General features: G+C 48.8%; 1 protein-coding gene across 5 annotated transcripts in view; it reads right to left on the bottom strand.

Annotated features, from left to right (window-relative positions):
* SPOCD1 (SPOC domain containing 1) overlaps positions 1–9,776 on the bottom strand; it is a 28,268-nt gene extending 18,492 nt beyond the window's left edge. The window contains exons 1-2 of one of the 5 annotated variants that reach the window (XM_073903016.1): positions 9,699–9,776; positions 7,279–8,641 (exon numbers count right to left, since the gene is read on the bottom strand). In XM_073903016.1, the coding sequence (XP_073759117.1) occupies positions 7,279–8,641; positions 9,699–9,751 (1,416 nt within the window). In that variant the 5' untranslated portion in view covers positions 9,752–9,776. The other 4 variants (XM_073903017.1, XM_025856820.1, XM_025856819.1 and 1 more) reach the window with 4 other exon arrangements.
* Between the last annotated feature and the right edge of the window lie 8,925 nt (positions 9,777–18,701).

Raw genomic sequence — 18,701 nt, 5'->3', positions numbered from 1 at the left:
GGAAAAATTTTTGGAAAAGATGATTACAGGGAGACCAAAAACTAATCCCACATACATTGAGACTTGACTTGTGAGAGATCTGGCACTGCGTATAAGTGGGGAAGGACAGAATTTTCAGCAAATGGTGTTGGAACAATTGAGTATCTATATAAAAAACATATAGCTCACATCATTCACAACAATTAATTCTAGGCACATTATAGACCTTAGTGTGAAAGGCAAAACAACACAAGGTACAAGAACATCTTCATGACCTTGAGATAGGAAAGGAATTTCTTTAAAAGATTTTTATTTTTTTAAAAGATTTCTTTAAAAAGATTTTATTTATTTATTTTGACAGAGAGAGAGACAGCAAGAGAGGGAACACAAGCAGGGGGAGTGGCAGAGGCTTAATGACTGAGCCACCTAGGTGCCCTTAAAAGATTTTATTTTTAAGTAATCTCTACACCCAACATGGGGCTCAAACTCACAATCCTGAGATCAAGAGTCACATGCTCCACTGACTCAGCCAGCTAGGTGCCTTAAAGATTTTTTAAAATACATAACATAAGTGAAATAATGGATAAATTAGGATACATTAACATTAGGAATTTCTCCAGCAATTCTACCTCTTTTAAATTACACTTTGATTCATTTGCCACTTCTGGGCATAGTAGACACAAAAGAATTGAAAGCACAGACTTGAACAGATATTGGTACACCAATGTTCATAGCAGCATTATTCACAATGGCTATAAGGCAGAAACAAACCAAACGTCCACTGACAGATAAACAGATAAACAAAATGTACTACACGCATACAATGGAATATCATTTGGTCTTAAAAAGGAATGGAATTCTGATACATGCTACAACATGAACCCTGAAGACATTATGCTAAGTAAAATAAGCCAGTCACAAATGGACGCATATTGTACAATTCCAGTTATATGAGGTACCAAGAATAGTGAAATTCATAGAGACAGAAAGAAGAACAGTGGTTATCAGGGGCTGGGGGAAGAAGGGAATGGGGAGTTACTGTCTAATGGATACAGGATTTCAGTTTGGGAAGATGAAAAGATTCTGGATGGTGGTGTTGGCTGCATAACTATGAATGTACTTCATGCCACTGAACTATAACTTAAACAATGTTAAAATGGTAAATTTTATGTTATGCATATTTTACTACAATGAAAATTTTTCTTAAATAATTTCTGCTCATCAACAGACACTATAAGGCAAGCAAAATAAGAGCAACACTTTGGGAGAATATATTTGCAAAACATATAACTGACAAAGGAATAGTATCTAAAATATATAAAGAACTCCTACAGGGGCGCCTGGGTGGCTCAGTTGGTTAAGCATCTGCCTTCAGCTCAGGTGATGATCCCAGAATCCTGGGATCAAGCCCCATGTCAGGCTCCCTGCTCAGAAGGAGAGTCGGCTTCTCCTTCTCCCTCTGACCCCCCCCCCCCACCCAAGCTCTCTCTCCAAAAAAAAAAAAAAAAAAAAAAAAAAAACCTCCTACAGATCAAAAGGGAAAAGTTAAACAACCAAAACAATTTTTTTTGGCAAAAGAGTTAACAGGAACAGCCAAAATGTATCCAAAGACTCTCCTTAGTAATAGGGAAATGAAAATAAAAAGTAGGGATGCCTGGGTGGCTCAGTCAGTTAAGCATCTGCCTTCGGCTCAGGTCATGATCTCGGGGTCCTGGGATTGAGCCCTGTGTTGGGCTCCCTGCTCAGAAGGGAGCCTGCTTCTCCCTCCCCCTGCTCTTACACTCTCTCTCTCTCTCTCTCTCTCTCCCTCTCAAATAAAAAAATCTTTAAAGACAATAAAAAATGAAATTAAAAAACATCTGGCATTGTTTAAGTAAAGCTGAAGATGTGTATACCCTGTAACCTAGCAATTCCACTCCCAGGAATATTCCATGGAGAGACACTTGCTCATATGTACCCAGAAACATATACAAAACTGTTCATCATAGGGGCCCCTGGGTGGCTCAGTCGTTAAGCATCGGCCTTCGGCTCAGGTCATGATCCCAGGGTCCTGGGACCCAGCCCCGCATCGGGCTCCCTGTTCCACGGGAGGCCTGCTTCTCCCTCTCCCACTCCCCCTGCTTGTGTTCCCTCTCTCGCTGTCTTTCTCTGTCAAATAAATAAATAAAATCTTAAAAAAAAAAACTGTTCATCATAGCAGCACCAGATGTAATTGCAAAAAAAATGCAAACCACCCAAATGTCCATATGGAGTCAATAAATAAATAAATTGTAGCACATTCATGCAATGGGACACTTGCCGCCAACATTTAGGATCTGTATAATCTTGGGAGAATTAATCTCTCTGTGCCTTAGTTTTTATTTTATTTTTTATTTATTTTTAAAGATTTTATTTATTTAATTGACAGAGAGAGAGAGAGAGAGCATGAGAGGGAACACAAGCAGGGGGAGTGGGAGAGGGAGAAGCAGGCTTCCAGCTGAGCAGGGAGCCTGATGCGGGGTTCGATCCCAGGACCCCGGGATCATGACCTGAGCCGAAGGCAGTTGCTTAACCAACTGAGCCACCCAGGCGCCCCTCTGTGCCTTAGTTTTTATATCAGTAAAATGGGCATAATACCAGTCTCTACCTCATAGTGTTGATGCAAGGACCATCGTTATTCAAGGTTCTTAGAACAGTGCCTAGAACACAGCACATTCTCTCTGTGAACACTGATGTTAAGCTTCCTGGCTCATGCCCTGAGAGATCCCCTCCTGATACCTGACCACACTTAAGTCTCTCCACTTGATTCAAGCAATGTTGTCCCTGCTGACCTCTCCCACCTGAGTCCTCCCCCTCCAGACCCCATCCCACCTACTGCTCCACTCCTGTAACACTCCAAGCCACCTCCTGCCTCTGTATCTTTGCCCATGCTCTGCTCCCCTCCTAATATGTCCTTCCTATCTTCTCTGCCTGCCGAACACCTACTTCCTCTGCCCTGGCCCAACTCAGACAGCCCCCTCCTCTGCCCTACCCTACCTTAATCTCTCCCACCTACCCCTCCCCAGGGTAGACTCAATTGCCCTAAAGTAAAATTTTAATTTAATTTAATTCTAAGGTCGGCTGGGCCTCAGTCCATACCTCTGGTTACTTGTTTACCTCCTCCCACTGAACCATGAGATCCCTGGAGGAGTCCCCCTGCTTGTTGAACAAATTATAATAAAGTCCCATAAAAATCCAAACCCCTTACCCAGGCCTTTGGCAGCCTGGCTCAGAGCACAGACTCCGGAAGCGTCCAGGCCTGGATTCAAATAGTGGCCCCAGGGGCACCTGGGTGGCTCAGTTACGTAAGTGTCTGACTCTTGATTTTCGGCTTAGGTCATGATCTCAGGGTTGTGAAACCGAGCCCTGTGTCAGGTTCTGCACTCAGCTAGGAATCTGCTTGAGATTCTCTCCCCCACCCTTTGCCCCTCCCACTCCTGCTCATGTACTCTAAATAAATAAATAAATAAATAAATAAATAAATAAATAAATAAATAAAATCTTCAACAACAGCCACAAAAATACCAGCTCCACCACTTTTACTTGCTGCGTGGCCTTGACGGAGTCACTTAACTTCTCTGAATCCCAAACAGGAGTACTAACACTAACTTTTAATGCTATTGTGAGGATTAAATATGAGATGGCGATATCATGTGAAGCTCCTGGTATACAGTAAGCACTCAATAAAAAGAGCTATTCTTAGGCTCCCCATCAGCTAGGAAGACACGCTCCTCTCTCGCACAACTCCTGACACTTTGTAGCTGCCGACAGCGTACCTAAGCCGGGGCACCTGGTTGGGGCCAGAGGAGCTCTGCGCCTCCCCAGTTGTGATGGGCAGAGCGGGGGTGCTGTGGCCAAGCTGCTCTCCCCACATCACCTGCTGTTCCGCCCACAAAGTGGCTCCAGACCTCACTGGCCACGGTGGGGCTCGGGGCAGTTAAAAAATGGCATTTCAACCCACCCTGCCGTGTCCTCCAAAGGTCTGTATCTCAAACCAGAAGAACCCAACACAACCAGCCTCTCATACTGGATTGCCATTTCATAGAGGAGGCAACTACAATTCAGGGAAGAGAACTCTCTCATCTAAAGTTGCCCTGTGGCAAGAAGCAGAGACTAATCTTGAACCCAGCTGTTTGCCCCAGGCATGAACCAGGTTGCCTCCAGGAGAAGGTGCTAGCGCCCTGAAAGGGGCCCAGACCGGCTGGACACTACGGCCACGCTCGCCCACGCCCCACTCAGCCCTGGCCTTGACCACCTGTCCGTCCCTGTCACAGCCCCGGCTCGATTCTTCTCCTGCAGCTGGCACCAGTTGCCATAGCAACGGGCTGTTGGGAAGCTGCGCTGCTGAGCCAAGGATGGGGCCTGGAGGAGGGAGCAGCTGTGGGCTCCTTCAGTCAAGGCAGGTGGGCACCTGGTACCACCACCGAGCTCCAACAAGCCCCTCAAACCGCTGCAGGCCCCCAAATCCCAATTCTGGGCATCTGGCCCAAATAAATCATCAGAAATGGGGAGAAACCAGACGCACAGGGGTGTTCACTCCAGCATTACTTAGAAGAGCACCCAACTGCATGTCAGTAACAGGTAACATTTTTGAGTCTTTATCTTGTACGAGGCACTGTGCTAAATACCAAACACGTGTCCCCTCATTTGCTCCACACGACCCCCGTCAGGTAAGCACCCTCCACAACCCCCAGTTGGCAGATGAGGAAATGATGCTCAGAAAGGCAAAGCCACTTGCCTAGGTCAGTCAGACAGAGGCAAAGCCAGGACTGAAGGCCAGTCTGCCAGCCTCCAGGTTTCGTACTCTTAACTACACGACGGCGGTCAGAAAGGAGAGAAGGAAGTCCCAGCCCATCCTTTGGTCCTGGCAGCGCCTGTGGTCATGACAAATATGTCTGCAGCCTGCTGGGGTACAGGGCTCAGGAAAGGCACGGATTCGGCAGGGCAGTACGTACCTACTTGGAAAGATCTCCAAACACTATAATGCTTGAAAAATAAAGTACAAATCCCAGAACAATGAAGCGTAGTATGAGCTTATTTATATGGACAATACAGAGATCTAGATGTTCAGAACAAGGGGGCTGGAGGGACTCCAACCCTGAACACGGATTATCTCCAGACAAAGGGCAATGGGGCCTGGAAGCATTTAAAGGGACTTCCTCTTTCTGTGTTAACAAATTAATTGTGTCGGGCGCCTGGGTGGCTCAGTTGGTTAAGCGACTGCCTTCGGCTCAGGTCATGATCCTGGAGTCCCGGGATCGAGTCCCACATCGGGCTCCCTGCTCAGCAGGGAGTCTGCTTCTCCCTCTGACCCTCTTCCCTCTCGTGCTCTCTATCTCTCATTCTCTCTCCCTCAAATAAATAAATAAAATCTTAAAAAAAAAAAACAAATTAATTGTGAAAAAAAATTTTTTTAAGTAAACTCTACACCCAACGTGGGGCTTGAACTCACGACCCCAAGATCAGGAGTCACATGCCCTGGGCGACTGGGTGGCTCAGTTGGTTAAGCGTCTGTCTGACTGTCTGACTCTTGATTTTGGCTCAGGCCATGAACTCAGGGTCATGAGATCGAAACCCACGTCAGGCTCCACGCTGGGTGTGGAGCCTGCTTAGGATTCTCTCTCCCCCTCCCTCTGCCCCTCTCCCCAATGCTCACGTGCTCTCTCTCTCTCTCTCTACATACTGAGTCAGCCAGTTGTGAAAATTTTTAAAAATACCATAACCAAGTTATACATTTGACACACATGGTCCTATTTCTAGGTGAAGAAAAGATATGCATGCACAGGAAAGAGATGAGAGGAAGGACATACCAAAAAGTTGGCATTTGGAGTTTTAAAAATTCCTTATTTTCTATGATAAACACATACTCATTTTTTTTATTAAAAATTGGTTTGAATGATGTTTACAAAAGCGATGTAATAGCATTCTCATGCAATTGTAACACCGAATCGTGGTACATCACAGAGCTGCTCATTTGTTCTGATCCCCGTTCTAGGAATTTGCTGTTTGGCCTTGAACTAGTCATTTCACCTCTCTGAGCCTCAGTATCATCAGTAAAATGGGTAGATATCAACAGCCTCTACCTCACCAGGTTGTTAGGAAAACAAAGTGCTTAGTGTAGTGCCCAGCACACGGTAAGCAGGCTAGATGCTCTCATTATGGTGATGCCAACAGGGAAGTGACACAAGCAGGCAGTGCGGTGCGCTCTCAGGACAGACCGCCAGCCTTTATGTACTGGCTCCATCGCTTACCAGATGTGTGACCTTGGGCCAATCACCTTACCTCTCTGGGCTTCATGTGAATATTCAGTCAAAAGTGCCTAGCGCAGAATACGTATTCGATGAATGTGATAAAAATTCCACCATGTGAGAAGGCGCCACCTTCTGCCTTGTGTATAAACATGACAGCTATCGGGGCGCCTCGGTGGCACAGTCCGTTAAGCATCTGACTTGGCTCCCACTCAGGTCATGATCTCAGGGTTTGGGGATCAAGCCCTGCATCGGGCTCCGTGCTCAGCACGGAGTCTACTTGGGATTCTCTCTCTCCCTCTGCCCCTACCCCCGCTCGTGATCGTGCACTCTTTCTTTGTCTCCCTAAAATAAATAAAATAAAATCTTTTAAAACAACATGTTAACTATTATTAATAAAATAGCAATTTAATTAAAGAACAATGGAGAGAGAAGTAGTGAATACAGGAGACATGGCAGGGCATTGACTCTCTCGCTGGGTGAGCTTGGAGGAGTTTGTTAACTTCCCTGAGCCTCAGTTTCCCCATCTGGAAACATGGAGCTAATGCCCATCTTACAGGGCTATTAACACTAAAGGAAACACAAATTTAACATAAATTAAGTAATTTACTTCGTGCATTATGCAGTGCCAGGCACATTATTTTACACCATCATCTCACTTAATCCTTAAAACAACCCCCATTAAATTGGAATTATTATCCTCTTTTTACAAATGAGGAACTTAATTTAAAAAATATTCCAAAGTCACTCAGCTAGGAAGTGGACAGATTTGAGGGCCGCATACTTCCTGTTGTGGCAAGATTTGAACCCAGGATTCACCAACTCCAAAAGCTAATGAACCCTCATAAGATGGTCAGCAAATGAAGTTCATTTTCTCTTTCCTGACATGGTGGGTCTCAGTTTACTCACGTATAAAATGGGTGTGAAGGATAATGCCCACTAAGAGCCTCTCTAGCTTATTAAACTCTACTGCCAAGCCTGGTGTTAAGACCAGCCAAGTTCATCCTATCCCAACTTCTCAGGCTCAACTTACCAGTTTGGGGAAGCTTCCTGGGCGGGATTCCTCTGGCTGGTCCTGGCTGGAGTCGTCTGCACTCCTGTCTGCGCCCTGGTGCTGGGCACGGGGCACTGGGCCTCTCCTTGACCTCTTAGCATACTTGGATCTTCTCTGTCCCATGGATGGGCCTGAGCGAGGCTTGCTGGTTGCAGGCTCCAGGGAGCTGGAGGGGCCGTCAGTGGGAGCAGGGGGTCTTTGTCCCAGCCTCCCCCTGGACTCTGGCTGAGCCTTGACCTCCAGCTCCGCCTGACTGTGTGAGACAGCAGGGCCATCATCACAGCCAGCCCCGACTTGCAGCTCAGCTTCTTGCCACTCTGTGAAGGCCGCTCCCAGGCACAGTGCAGAGCTCTGTGGAGGATCCCAGGCAGCTGGCCTGAGGGACTCTCCTCCATCAGGCAGTGGGACCCCAACAGGGTCACAGGGGCTGCCTGGCTGGGCCCCGTTCCCCGCAGCAGGCAAATATTCGAACTTTTCAGTCCCTGAGACACATCCCACACAGGTTCCACTTGGATCTCCTGACCCAGACTCCTCTCCCTCCTTGAGAGAGAGAGGACCGCAAAGGTCTCCCAAGGACTCCAGGTCAGCACGTGGTGGGCGGCCTCCCTCACACGGAGGGTTGTCCTCACCAGGGCTCTGACCAGGCCACAAGAAGCCACCTGGCCCCTTCTCACCCTTTGAGCAGGCCGCATACTTCCTGTTGTTCTTTCTTGCCACCACAGGGGCTGGGCCTGGTGAGGATGGAAGGCTCCTTTTGGGGGGCTCCTCTTTGCTGAGGGGGGGGCCTCCTTCATCACTCCTACCTCCTCTGGCCTCTCCTGGCCCGGGGCAGCTTGTCGTCCCCACCCCGGCCAACCTCTCCCCGCCAACCAAAGCTCTCTCCGGGAGACCCAGAGGAACGCTACACGGGTTCCCGGACCAACTTTCAGCGAAGATGTCGTGCAGAGAAACCTGGAGCCTCTTGAAGGTCCGAGCCTTCCCCTGAGCAGGCACCATGGGCTGCTGGAAGTGGAGCTGGGGGCCAGGCACCAAATCCTGGCTTTGTCCCACGGCTTGCAGCTCCAGGGCCATAGAGTGGGCCTCAGCCTCCAGGCGGGCCCCAGGCACACCCCCAGCCTGGGAGCAGGTACCTTGATGGGTCTCTTCCCTCAGGACCCTCTTCCTGCTGCCAGCCCGAACTCGGGCCCCAGGGCTCACCCCCGGCACCTGTGGTGTCAGGCCTGACACAGAGCTGGCTTCTTCCACATCCTCCTGGAAAAGCCCAATGCCGCCGCAGGGACTGAGGGCAGGGTCCTCTGTGCTGGAGCCCTCTGCGGCCCCCTCCTGAGACATGTCTGTCTGCCTACAGGGGCCAGAAGCAGGACACAGCCCCTGTGAGGAGACAGACAGGAGACTGCATCATGCGGCATCTGGCTGCCAGCCCATTCAGGACACCAGGCCAGAAAGCTGTCTCCCTGCCAGGCGGTAGGCCTGGAGGCCACAGGGAGACAGGACCCAGTCATGTAAGCACCCCAGCGGGGCCTGGGGCCCCAGGGGAGGCAGGGGAGGCCTGCCACCAAACAAGGTTGAGCTACAGCAACCCTTGAAGTCTTCTCATCTGTGAGGGGCCCCACTTTTGTTTAAACGGGATGTAATAATAACAGTTGCCATTTCTTAACTACCTACTATGTGCATTATTTCATTTCATGCCGGCAGCCACAGGTGAGGAAACTGAGCCACAGGGATGTTTAGTGAGTCACCAAAGGACACACAGGAGTGGAGGAGCGGGGATTCTCTCCCCCACCGAAAGCCCAGCTCCTAACCACTGGGCGGGGAGCAGGCCTCGAGCGGGGTAATTCCCCTCACACGGATCCCGCTCCCGTTGATACCCCCACCAGGTTCCCAGGCCTAACCGCGACAGTCCCCTACCGCCCAAGCCGTCCAGAAGTTCTCACCTGGGCTCCCAGGGCTCCCCCGCCCAGGCTTCCACCCCCGAGCTGGGAGGGAGCTGGGGTCACGTGAGGGGGGAAGCGGGGGAGGGGGTTGAGGGACGGGGGCGGGGCCTCGGAAGAGGCGAGGAGGACGGCACCCCAGGCGTGCTGGCGTCCTGGCACCGGCAGAGGGCGCGCGCGCTCTCCCGAGGGCTTCCCGGCGGAGGTGCCAATCCCTTGGGCTTCCGGGCAGGGGTAGGTGGGCGCCTGAACCAGAGGGCGGAAGCATTGAGGGGTCTTGAATCTGTGTGACAGTTTAAACTTGGTCCTAGGGCCATGGGGAGTTACTGAAAGTGCCAGAACTCCGAGGGGGAAAAGAATCACACTTTTGCCTAGTTACTTATTATTTTCATTGTCTCAAATATAAAAATATAATTCATATGGAGGAAAATGCAAGTCCAACTGAAAGGTTAGAAATAAAAAGCTTACTTTTTACCTCTCACTTCCGGACTTTTGGGAGCAACCTTTCTTCCTTTCACCATGTTTGTTGTCGTTTTAGTTTTTTATTCATGCTGCTTTCATAACTGTAAATGATCTCATACTCTATTACTAAGTAATAATATTAATAATAGTCTCATACTCTATTACTTGACTTATTCACAGGAATAGCCTCTATTGACTCCCTGCTCTGGTGATTGCGTTAACCACCTGTCCTCCTTTCTCTTCCCAGTTTTTCTCTTTCATATTTATATTGCTTTAAATGGACATTAAAATGTCCATTTCTTCCTTAGATTGCCTCTCTCCTTTGTGTGAAATGAACGGTTTCCCCTCCCCGCTGCTGCCCTTCCTCCAGCCACGCACCTTTTGGCTTTGTCAAGGTTTGTGGCACGCACATCCTGTCCTGTGAAGATAATTCAGTTTGCCATACTTTGCCTGTAGATTGATTCTTAACATTAAAACCAGATGACATTGATGACATTACGGCTATGTAAATATTTTCACTGCGGAACTAGGAATCTGATAGACATCACTGAGAAGGAAATGGAATTCGCTGGCAGTAAACCCGCACCACGTGAGGCCAGGAGCAGCTTTCAGGTTGTTGTAATAGTCCACGGCCGTCAGAGCCAAGGCACTAGATCTGTAGATCAACATGGCTGTATCTCAGAGACATAATGTTGAATTTAAAAATCAAGATAATGTCGGGGCGCCTGGGTGGTGCAGTCTGTGAAGCCTCTTTCTGACTCTTGCTTTCCACTCAGGTTCTGATCTCAGGGTGGGGAGATGGAACCTGGCATCCAACCCCGCCTTGGTCTCTGCACTCAACGGCTAGTCTGCTGGAGATTCTCTCTCTTCCTCTGCCTCTGCCCTTGCTTGCACATGCTCACTCTCTCTCTCAAATAAATAAGTAAATCTTTGAAAATCAAGATAATGTTAACAGTAAGGGAAACGGAGTGCCAGGTATATGGGAACTCTCTGTACTAATCTTCCATTTTTTTCTGTAAATCTAAAACTCATAAAAAATGAGGTTTGCTACAAAAAAAGAGAGAGAAAGAGAGAGAGAAGGTGTTGTGTGATCCATATCGTAAGCTGTCAGTCTCGATCTGGCTGTCAGAGTCACAAATGAGGTACAAGTTGAGACTGGATGCTACTAAACATCCAATACTGCTCTAAAGAAATGATTTTTTAAGTGAAAAGACCTCCCACTATGGAATGTTCCAGTCGTGATGGCAGAGACTTGATCAGGTCTCCTGAGACCAGGGGAACTGTTATTCTGGTCCATTTCGATAATGGAAGTCTCCCACCATTAGCAAAGAAAGGGGAATGGTGGTGTTATTAGCACCACGGGGTACTGAGGATAAAAAGACAGTGATCGCTAATACGTGTAATGCTACTTTGAGCCAGAGACTGATCTACATGTTTTACCTATATTTATCTATGTTAATTTGCCCAAGTCTCTCAGCTTTTAAATCATGTTTTTCAAATCCACAGTGATCTATAGTAACTTGAAACTGTAGAAATCAGTGTTCAGGGCAGACAACAGAAACCACCCCAGCATCACCAGGGGTTGGGTGTTTACCAGGTCTCTGGAAGGGCCACAAGAGTGCAGGCCAGGCTGGGCTTGGGGACACCGCCCTGAGCGCTGTCTACAAATACAGCATGGTGATAGCCAGCCAAGATCGGGACCCAGCATGGCCACTGCTGCCAGTGTCCCAACAGTCACAAAACTGGAGGCCAGACGCGGACACAGAGAACCCCAGCGCCTCTCCCACTGAGCCTGTAAGCGGGAACGGCCCAAGGAAAATGACAGTGGCCTCCGCCTCTCATCCGCCTTCCAGATCTCTCAGTGGCACCCAGGGCCGGAAACGAGTCCGCATTTGGAACACTAGCTGTAAGGGACTCTGGGAAACCGTTTTCGGCTTTCCATCCGCTGCAAGATAAGAAGGCACGCTAGCACGTGGGAACAGATGTGGAGTGAATCAGTCTGCGTTAACCTCTATCATATTTTACATTATTTTTTATCTACTTGATCTATCCATTTCTAAGAGGTGTGTATTTTTTGTTTTTTTTAAAAGATTTTATTTTTATTTATTTATTTATTTGAGAGAGAAGGTAGGAGCGAGAGAGCACAAGTGGGGAGCAGCAGAGGGAGAGGGAGAAGCAGAGTACCCCCCTGAGCAGGGAGCCCGATGTGGGGCTCGATCCCAGGACCCTGGGATCATGACCTGAGCCGAGGGCAGATGGTTAACTGACTGAGCCACCCGGGTGCCCCAAGAACTGTGTTTTTTAAATCTCATGTTATTATTGTGGACTTGTCAACTACTCCTTTACTTCGCTGAGTTCTGCTTTATATATCTCAAACACCTTTTAAGGTGTATGCAAATTCATTTATTTTTACCTCTTTTTGGTAGATTATAACTTTCATCAGTGCCAAATGTTCTTCTTCCTATCAATGTTCTTTTAATTCATTTATTAGTTCATTCATTTATTGTTAATAATAAATTATTTGTTATAATAATTAGTTATTCATTTATTATTTGCTTGAATTTATTAGTATCCTGCTTGCTTGTGGTCAGTGTTGACCTGGTATAATTTTTCTATCCTTTTATTTTTAACCTTTATGTGCAGTTCTACTTTTTACCACACCTCTTGTACATGACGTAGAGCTAGACTTTAGGATTTCAATCAGAGCATCTTTGTCTTTCATCGATGTGTTTAACCTAGTCATATGCTTGGGACTACTGATATACTTGGGTCTTATTTCTACCGTTGCTCTTTATGCTTTCTTGCTACAAATTGCCTGCTTCCTTTGTGTTCCTTCTTGCCTTCTTTCAGATTTATCAAATCACACCACCTTTATTTTCCTCAAAAGATTGGAAATTAGATTTTCCTATTTCTTTTTTTTAAAGATTTTATTTATTTATTTGTCAGAGAGAGAAAGAGAGCACAAGCAAGGGGACCTGCAGGCAGAGGGAGAAGCAGGCTCCCCGCTGAGCAAGGAGCCCGATGCAGGGCTTGATCGCAGGACCCCGGGACCATGACCTGAGCCGAAGGCATGTGCTTAGCCGACTGAGCCACCCAGGCATCCCTAGATTTTCCTATTTCTAATCTTCAGTAGTTACCTTTAAACTTATAACGTGTGTACTTTAATTTCTCCCTGTCAAGTGGGCGAGGCCTCTGTCAGAGCCCTCCAGGGACACCCCTGGATGTGGCTGCCCCTCTAAGTCCTGGTTACAGCAGAAGCGACTAGATTTCCCATGCCCCTGAGCTCCCAGCAGCTTAGGCAATGGTCAGGTCCTCCAGGGCTCCTCATTCCCATCCCGCAGGGTCGTGGACAGCCAGTCGGGGGTGAACTGGAGCTGGGGCTACTGCAGGTGGGTATGCTTGTGTTTATGAAAAGTGGACATTTTCCAAGGCTGCCAGGGCCTGATGGCACCCTGACCAAGGCTGCTGATGGACGCACATCACATCGCTAGGACTTATCCCCATTGATGTTGACCTTGATCACCTGGCTGGGGCCTGTTCGCCAGGTTTCTCCTCTAAAAAGCTTACTCTGCCCCCAACTGTACTCTTAGGGAGGAAGTCACTGCATGCGGCCCACACTTAAGCAGCTGGGAGCTATGTACCACCTCCTTGGAATATCTGCATAAATTATCTGGAATTCCACATGGGAGATTTGTCTCTTTTCAATCATTTATTTATATCATTTATCCAATCATTTATTTATATCAGTATGGACTCATGGATATTTGTTTCAGACTTTGGATTGTAACCCAACGCTGCCTCATTTATTTTGTTGCTCAAACTATTCCAGCTTTGGCCACTGGGAGCTCTTCTAGTTGGCTCCTGTGTCTCTTTACATTTTGATGTATCCCCAGTTTGGGGGAAGACGGGGAGGGGGTCGGTATATTTCCTACCTCCTTGGAGACTTTTTTTTTTTTAAGATTTTACTTATTTATTTGACAGAGAGAGACACATCGAGAGAGGGAACACAAGCAGGGGGAGTGGGAGAGGGAGAAGCAGGCCTCCCGCGGAGCAGGGAGCCCGATGCGGGGCTCGATCCCAGGACCCTGGAATCATGACCTGAGCCGAGGGCAGACGCTTAACGACTGAGCCACCCAGGTGCCCCCCTCCTTGGAGACTCTTGACCCTAATGATATCAGATGTCAGATGCCTCTGGGACCCAGCCCGACCCCTCCTTCCCTCACCCCTGCCACTTGTTACTGGCCTCCGAACCCCAAGCCCTGGCTTCACCTCTGATCAGGGGAGACCCCAGAGCTGCTGGACACACCGAACTCGAGACCCTGCCCTCTCCTCCCTCCCCTAGCCGCCGCCCTGAAGAAACAATGCCCTCTCCCCTGGCTGAGTCTTTCTGCCCGTTGCAGGCCCCAAAAGCGCTTTGTAGCCTTAGTAACATAATTGCTATCCTCAGTGTGAGAATAAACTTATTTAAAGGACAAAACAAAAAAAAAAACTTCGTCTCTGTTATCTTTGAAAACTTACCTTATCGTCTCCATTCCTGAGACTTCAGATAAATGTCCTCTCGCTGGAGACTGTTTATTGTTACACATGCTTGGATCTGGTCAGCAAGGCACCAAGGTCTCCAGAGATTCCCGTCTAGGGGCCCGGGTGGTCACTTGACCTCACAAAGCCTCTGTTTCCTTGTCTGTAAAGGGGGGGATCATGAAAAGCCCTCACAGAGCTGCCGCTGATGGAGCATCTGCTACATATGTTAGGGGATCACTTACGAAAAGCGCCTAATAGGAGGGCAGCCACACACAGCAGGTGTTCAGCAAACGGAAGCTGTTACCACTGTTCTTAGTGGGAGTAGCCTTTAGTCTTGCCCTCCCCGGCCTCTTTCTCAAATGCCCCACCCTGCTCTGAAGCTCAGACCTCACACTGCCACTCTACCACCCCCAGTCCTTCCAGGATCCAGAAGACCGCAACTCCCTGCCTGAAGGGCTTCCGGTATCTTGCCCTGCACCCTGCCCCTGGCCTCCTCTTCCCTCCCTGCCCAAGTCCTGCCAGACTATTCACGGCGCCCTGAACAGGCCTCACTTCATTGCCTTTGCCTGTGCCCTTCCTTCTGCCCCCAATGCTCTTCCAGCCTTTCTCCATCTGGGGACGCCCAGGCCTGGGTTTCTGTTCTCAGTGACAGAAACCAACCAATCAGCTGGGGCTTGTGGCTCCTGCCCGCCACGCAGCACCTCCCCACTCCCCGGTGACTGCTACCCGGCTGCCCTGCTCCTGCCCCCCCCTCCCCCACCAGGCTGCCCCAGGCTCAGGGGCCCTTTCCTTGGAGCAGTGAGCGAGTGAGCAGTAAGGAGGAAAGCGCATGGACTCAGGGTCCCACAAACCCGAATGTGACTTGCATTTGGATCCTGGCTCTGCAGTTGATCAGCTGTGTGGTCTCAGGCAAGTGCCCTAATGTCTTTGAGCCTCATTTTCCTTATTTATAAAATGACAATAATAGTAGTTGTTTCATAAGAATGTTGTAAAGTGGCTAATCCATGTGAAGCACTTTGCATAATGCCCAGCACACAGAAAGCGCTTAATAAACCGTCCGGGTCTCTCTTCTCATTAATACCAGGCAGCCAGGAGTTGCCTGCTCTGCCAGACTCCGTTTTTTGATGGATTCAAGGCTAAAAATAGAGCTGCAGCTTTGGGGACTAGGTCCTTCCAGAGCCAGGAAGTGATGCCCTTGCTACTGTGGATGGGGAAGGAGTCTGCTTCCCCCTCCGGGGGCTCTCAGAGGAACACACATCTTGACGCCTTTCTCTGTGGATTCCAGGGCAGGCATGCTGGGGCCAGACCAGCCCAGGCTGAGGAGCTCTCCTAGCAGGGGGTTCTGTGGTCCTACCAGGTGGGTTTCTAACTCCAGCCCTGCCATTCACTGGCTCTGTGACCTTGAGCAAGCAACATTCCCTCTCTGAGGGTCATGATTACTCGCTAGCCCGGGGAATCAACAACGGTAATAACACAACTTGTGACAACAAACAGCTTACATGCACCGAGGCCTGAGGCCAAGGATAAACTCTGGGACTCTGGGTCAGGACGTCCCCTTCCTGAGCCTCGGTTTTCCTATCTCTGAAATAGGCACAGTAGCCCTCACCTTGGAAGGCTGTTGTGAGGACCCAGAGAGGTCCTGGACAACAGCTGCTGACAGCAGCAACATCTGATGGGAACCTAAGTTATCCGGGGGGCCCTGGTCTCCCTGTCAGAGCAAAGACAAATTAATCTTAACTGTTTGTAGCTATTGATCCACCAGCCTTGGAGAATGCAAAGAAAGGCATCCAACAGAAAAACACCTCTCACCCTGTGCTGCTAACAAGCTGGCCCTGTCAGTGGGGAAACCACTTCTGGGCAAACGACTGCCTGGCCGTCAGTTCAGTGCTCGTGGTGAGTTGTTTTGTCTCCCTGGACAAGACCTGATTCAATTAAAGCAGAGCCTGAATTGAGGGCAGGAGCCTCCACTTCCCTTTCTGTAGCTAGTCTTAACAGTGACATCAAAGGGCATAAATCTGGCTTCCAGGAACATTGAGCCAGACTTCTTCCCATAGACATGCAAGGCCTGGATGGCCCAGAATCCCAAGGCCACACACCCTGGATTGTTTCTCTCCTTCTTCCCTTCCTGGGACAGGTCTAAGTAGGCTCTGGCCCCTTGCTTCTTTCTGACCATAAGATGGATACATAATTGTATGACAATACCATTAATAAAAATATACAATCTGGGGTGCCTGGCTGGCTCAGTTGGTAGAGCATGCAACTCTTGATCTCGGGGTTATGAGTTCGAGCCCCATATTGGGTGTAGCGATTACCTAGAAATAAAATCTTTTAAAAAATGAAAAATAAATTAAAAAAAATACACAATCCCATCCCAATATATATCACCTTGCAGTCCTCAAGGAGGAAGACAGAACGGTACTCCCTGCGAGAGATCAAGAGCCTTTGGTCAGAGCACCAGGTGCAAAGGCTCTCCTCCCAGCCATCTGCAATCCGTGCACCTGACAAGGGGGCGGGCGGGGGGGAGGGCAGGGAGACAGTCGTGTTCTTCTGCCCAGGCCGAGCATGGAAGAAGGAAGACTGGATAATCCTGTGAGGGTGCCAGCAAGCCCTATAGCACTGATCCCACCAGGTGGGGTGTCACTCCAGCAGCACCTAGGATGGGAGGTCAGGGTCTGGATTCTCCCTCCTGGGTTTGGATCCCAGCACTACCCCTGGGGAACCGTGGGCCAGTCTCTTAGCCTCTCGACTACTTAGTTTCCTCAGTATGTATATTTATTTGTTTGCGTAGTCTCAGTATTCTTGCTTGCAGACAACAGAATCCAATCCGGCCAGTTGAAGTAGAAAGGGAATTTACTTAGGGATGTTAGGCCCTTTGGATGATGGAGAAACAGGCTCTCGATGCAGCTTTCAGGAGCATCTCCAAGAAGCACACTACTAGATCAGGTTGACGGGGGAGCTGCTGCTGCTGTCCTTGACCGCAGAACAATACTGCCTTGGCCACCACCCAGCCCAGCCAAAGGTGTGCCCCACGCGCACCCGTTTCCTCACTGCGTTTACCTCCTGGTTGGTATCTCAGATGCGTGAGTGGAACTGGAGGAAAGGAGGTCACATGCCTGCACCCTAGCTTCAAGGGAGGCAGGCTTCTCTGCTTTGGGAAGAAGGAACTCAAGATATGAGGAATAATCAAAATGTAGAAAGGAATTTTTAAGATTGTTGGGCAAGGGCAAACATTCAGTACATTTTCTCTCTTGTCTGTTTCCCCCACCTTGAATATAAACTCCACGGGGCAGGTGTCTTGAGTGTCTTCTTTACCTCTGTGTCCCCGGCACCTAACATGGAGCCTGTGGGGAAATGAAAGAACCACCTGTACTTTGAGGCTATTGACCAACTTGCAGTCTCTCAGGGGGCTGGAGCTCCCTGCCAGGGTTGAGGGTGGGGACATCTGCTCCTCCTTAAATCAAACAATACATTTGACTCAGCAGACCACAATGGGATGCCCATTCCTCCACAGCCCCTCACCTGATGGTGAAATTGTCTTCATCCTTTATTTCTCAGTTCTGACTCACCTCCTCCTGGAGGCTTTCCTTGATTTGTAACTCCATCACTACCATCATCACCACCATCACCACCTTGCCCCGGGGAGCTGGTTTGGTATGGTGGTTAAGAAGGCAAGCTCTAGGGGTACCTGGTGGCTCAGTCGGTTAAGCATCTGCCATCAGCTCAGGTCATGATCCTGGAGCCCCGAGATCGAGCCCCGCGTCAGGCTCCCTGCTCAGCGGAGAGCCTGCTTCTCCCTCTGCCCCTCACCCTGCTTGTGCTCTGTCTCTCTCTCTCTTTCAAATAAATAAATAAAATCTTAAAATAAAAAAAGGCAAGCTCTACAGTCTAACTGGCTGACCTCAAATACTGGCTTCAGCTCTTACTAACTGTTGGAGCGTGGATAAGTCATGGTAGCATTCTGAGGATCATTCTCCCCCATCTGTAATGATTTTAAAGATCATTCTCCTCATCTAAGTCACAGAGCTGTTGTGAGGTTTAAATGAGATACTGTGTGCGAGTTCTTCGAAAGGGGCTGGGTGCAGAGAGCTGGCTCAATTGGCCATTGCTGTAGCCGCCTTTGTAGTCCTCACAGTTCTAGCATGTACCGAGACAACACTGATTGTTTTCATGGCTGCATCCCCAACTTAACTGGAAATCAGGAACCGGGGTGTCCTTTACTCCCCCTCTCCATACCACTCTATGCGCCTGTCATATGGATCGGGTGTTCACACAGTGTTTGTTGGATAACCAATTAACTAAGTCAAAGAAATCTACCAATGCAAAGACTGATAGATAAAACACCAAAAGTTTGTATATTAGAAAAGTAACTAAAATGTAAATGTCACCCAGGAGTGGGGAAAATGACAAGTGGTTAATGTCTATATTATGTAAGGATTTCATATACACCAATGAAAAATAGGTTGCTAAGAGATATCTGGACAAAGGTCA

This window comes from Callorhinus ursinus, unplaced genomic scaffold (genome assembly GCF_003265705.2).
Source record: "Callorhinus ursinus isolate GAN/ISIS: 27379988/994484 unplaced genomic scaffold, GSC_fseal_2.0 scaffold18, whole genome shotgun sequence".
In the NCBI taxonomy this organism is placed as follows: Eukaryota; Metazoa; Chordata; class Mammalia; order Carnivora; family Otariidae; genus Callorhinus; species Callorhinus ursinus.
This window is presented reverse-complemented; position numbering and strand designations above follow the sequence as displayed.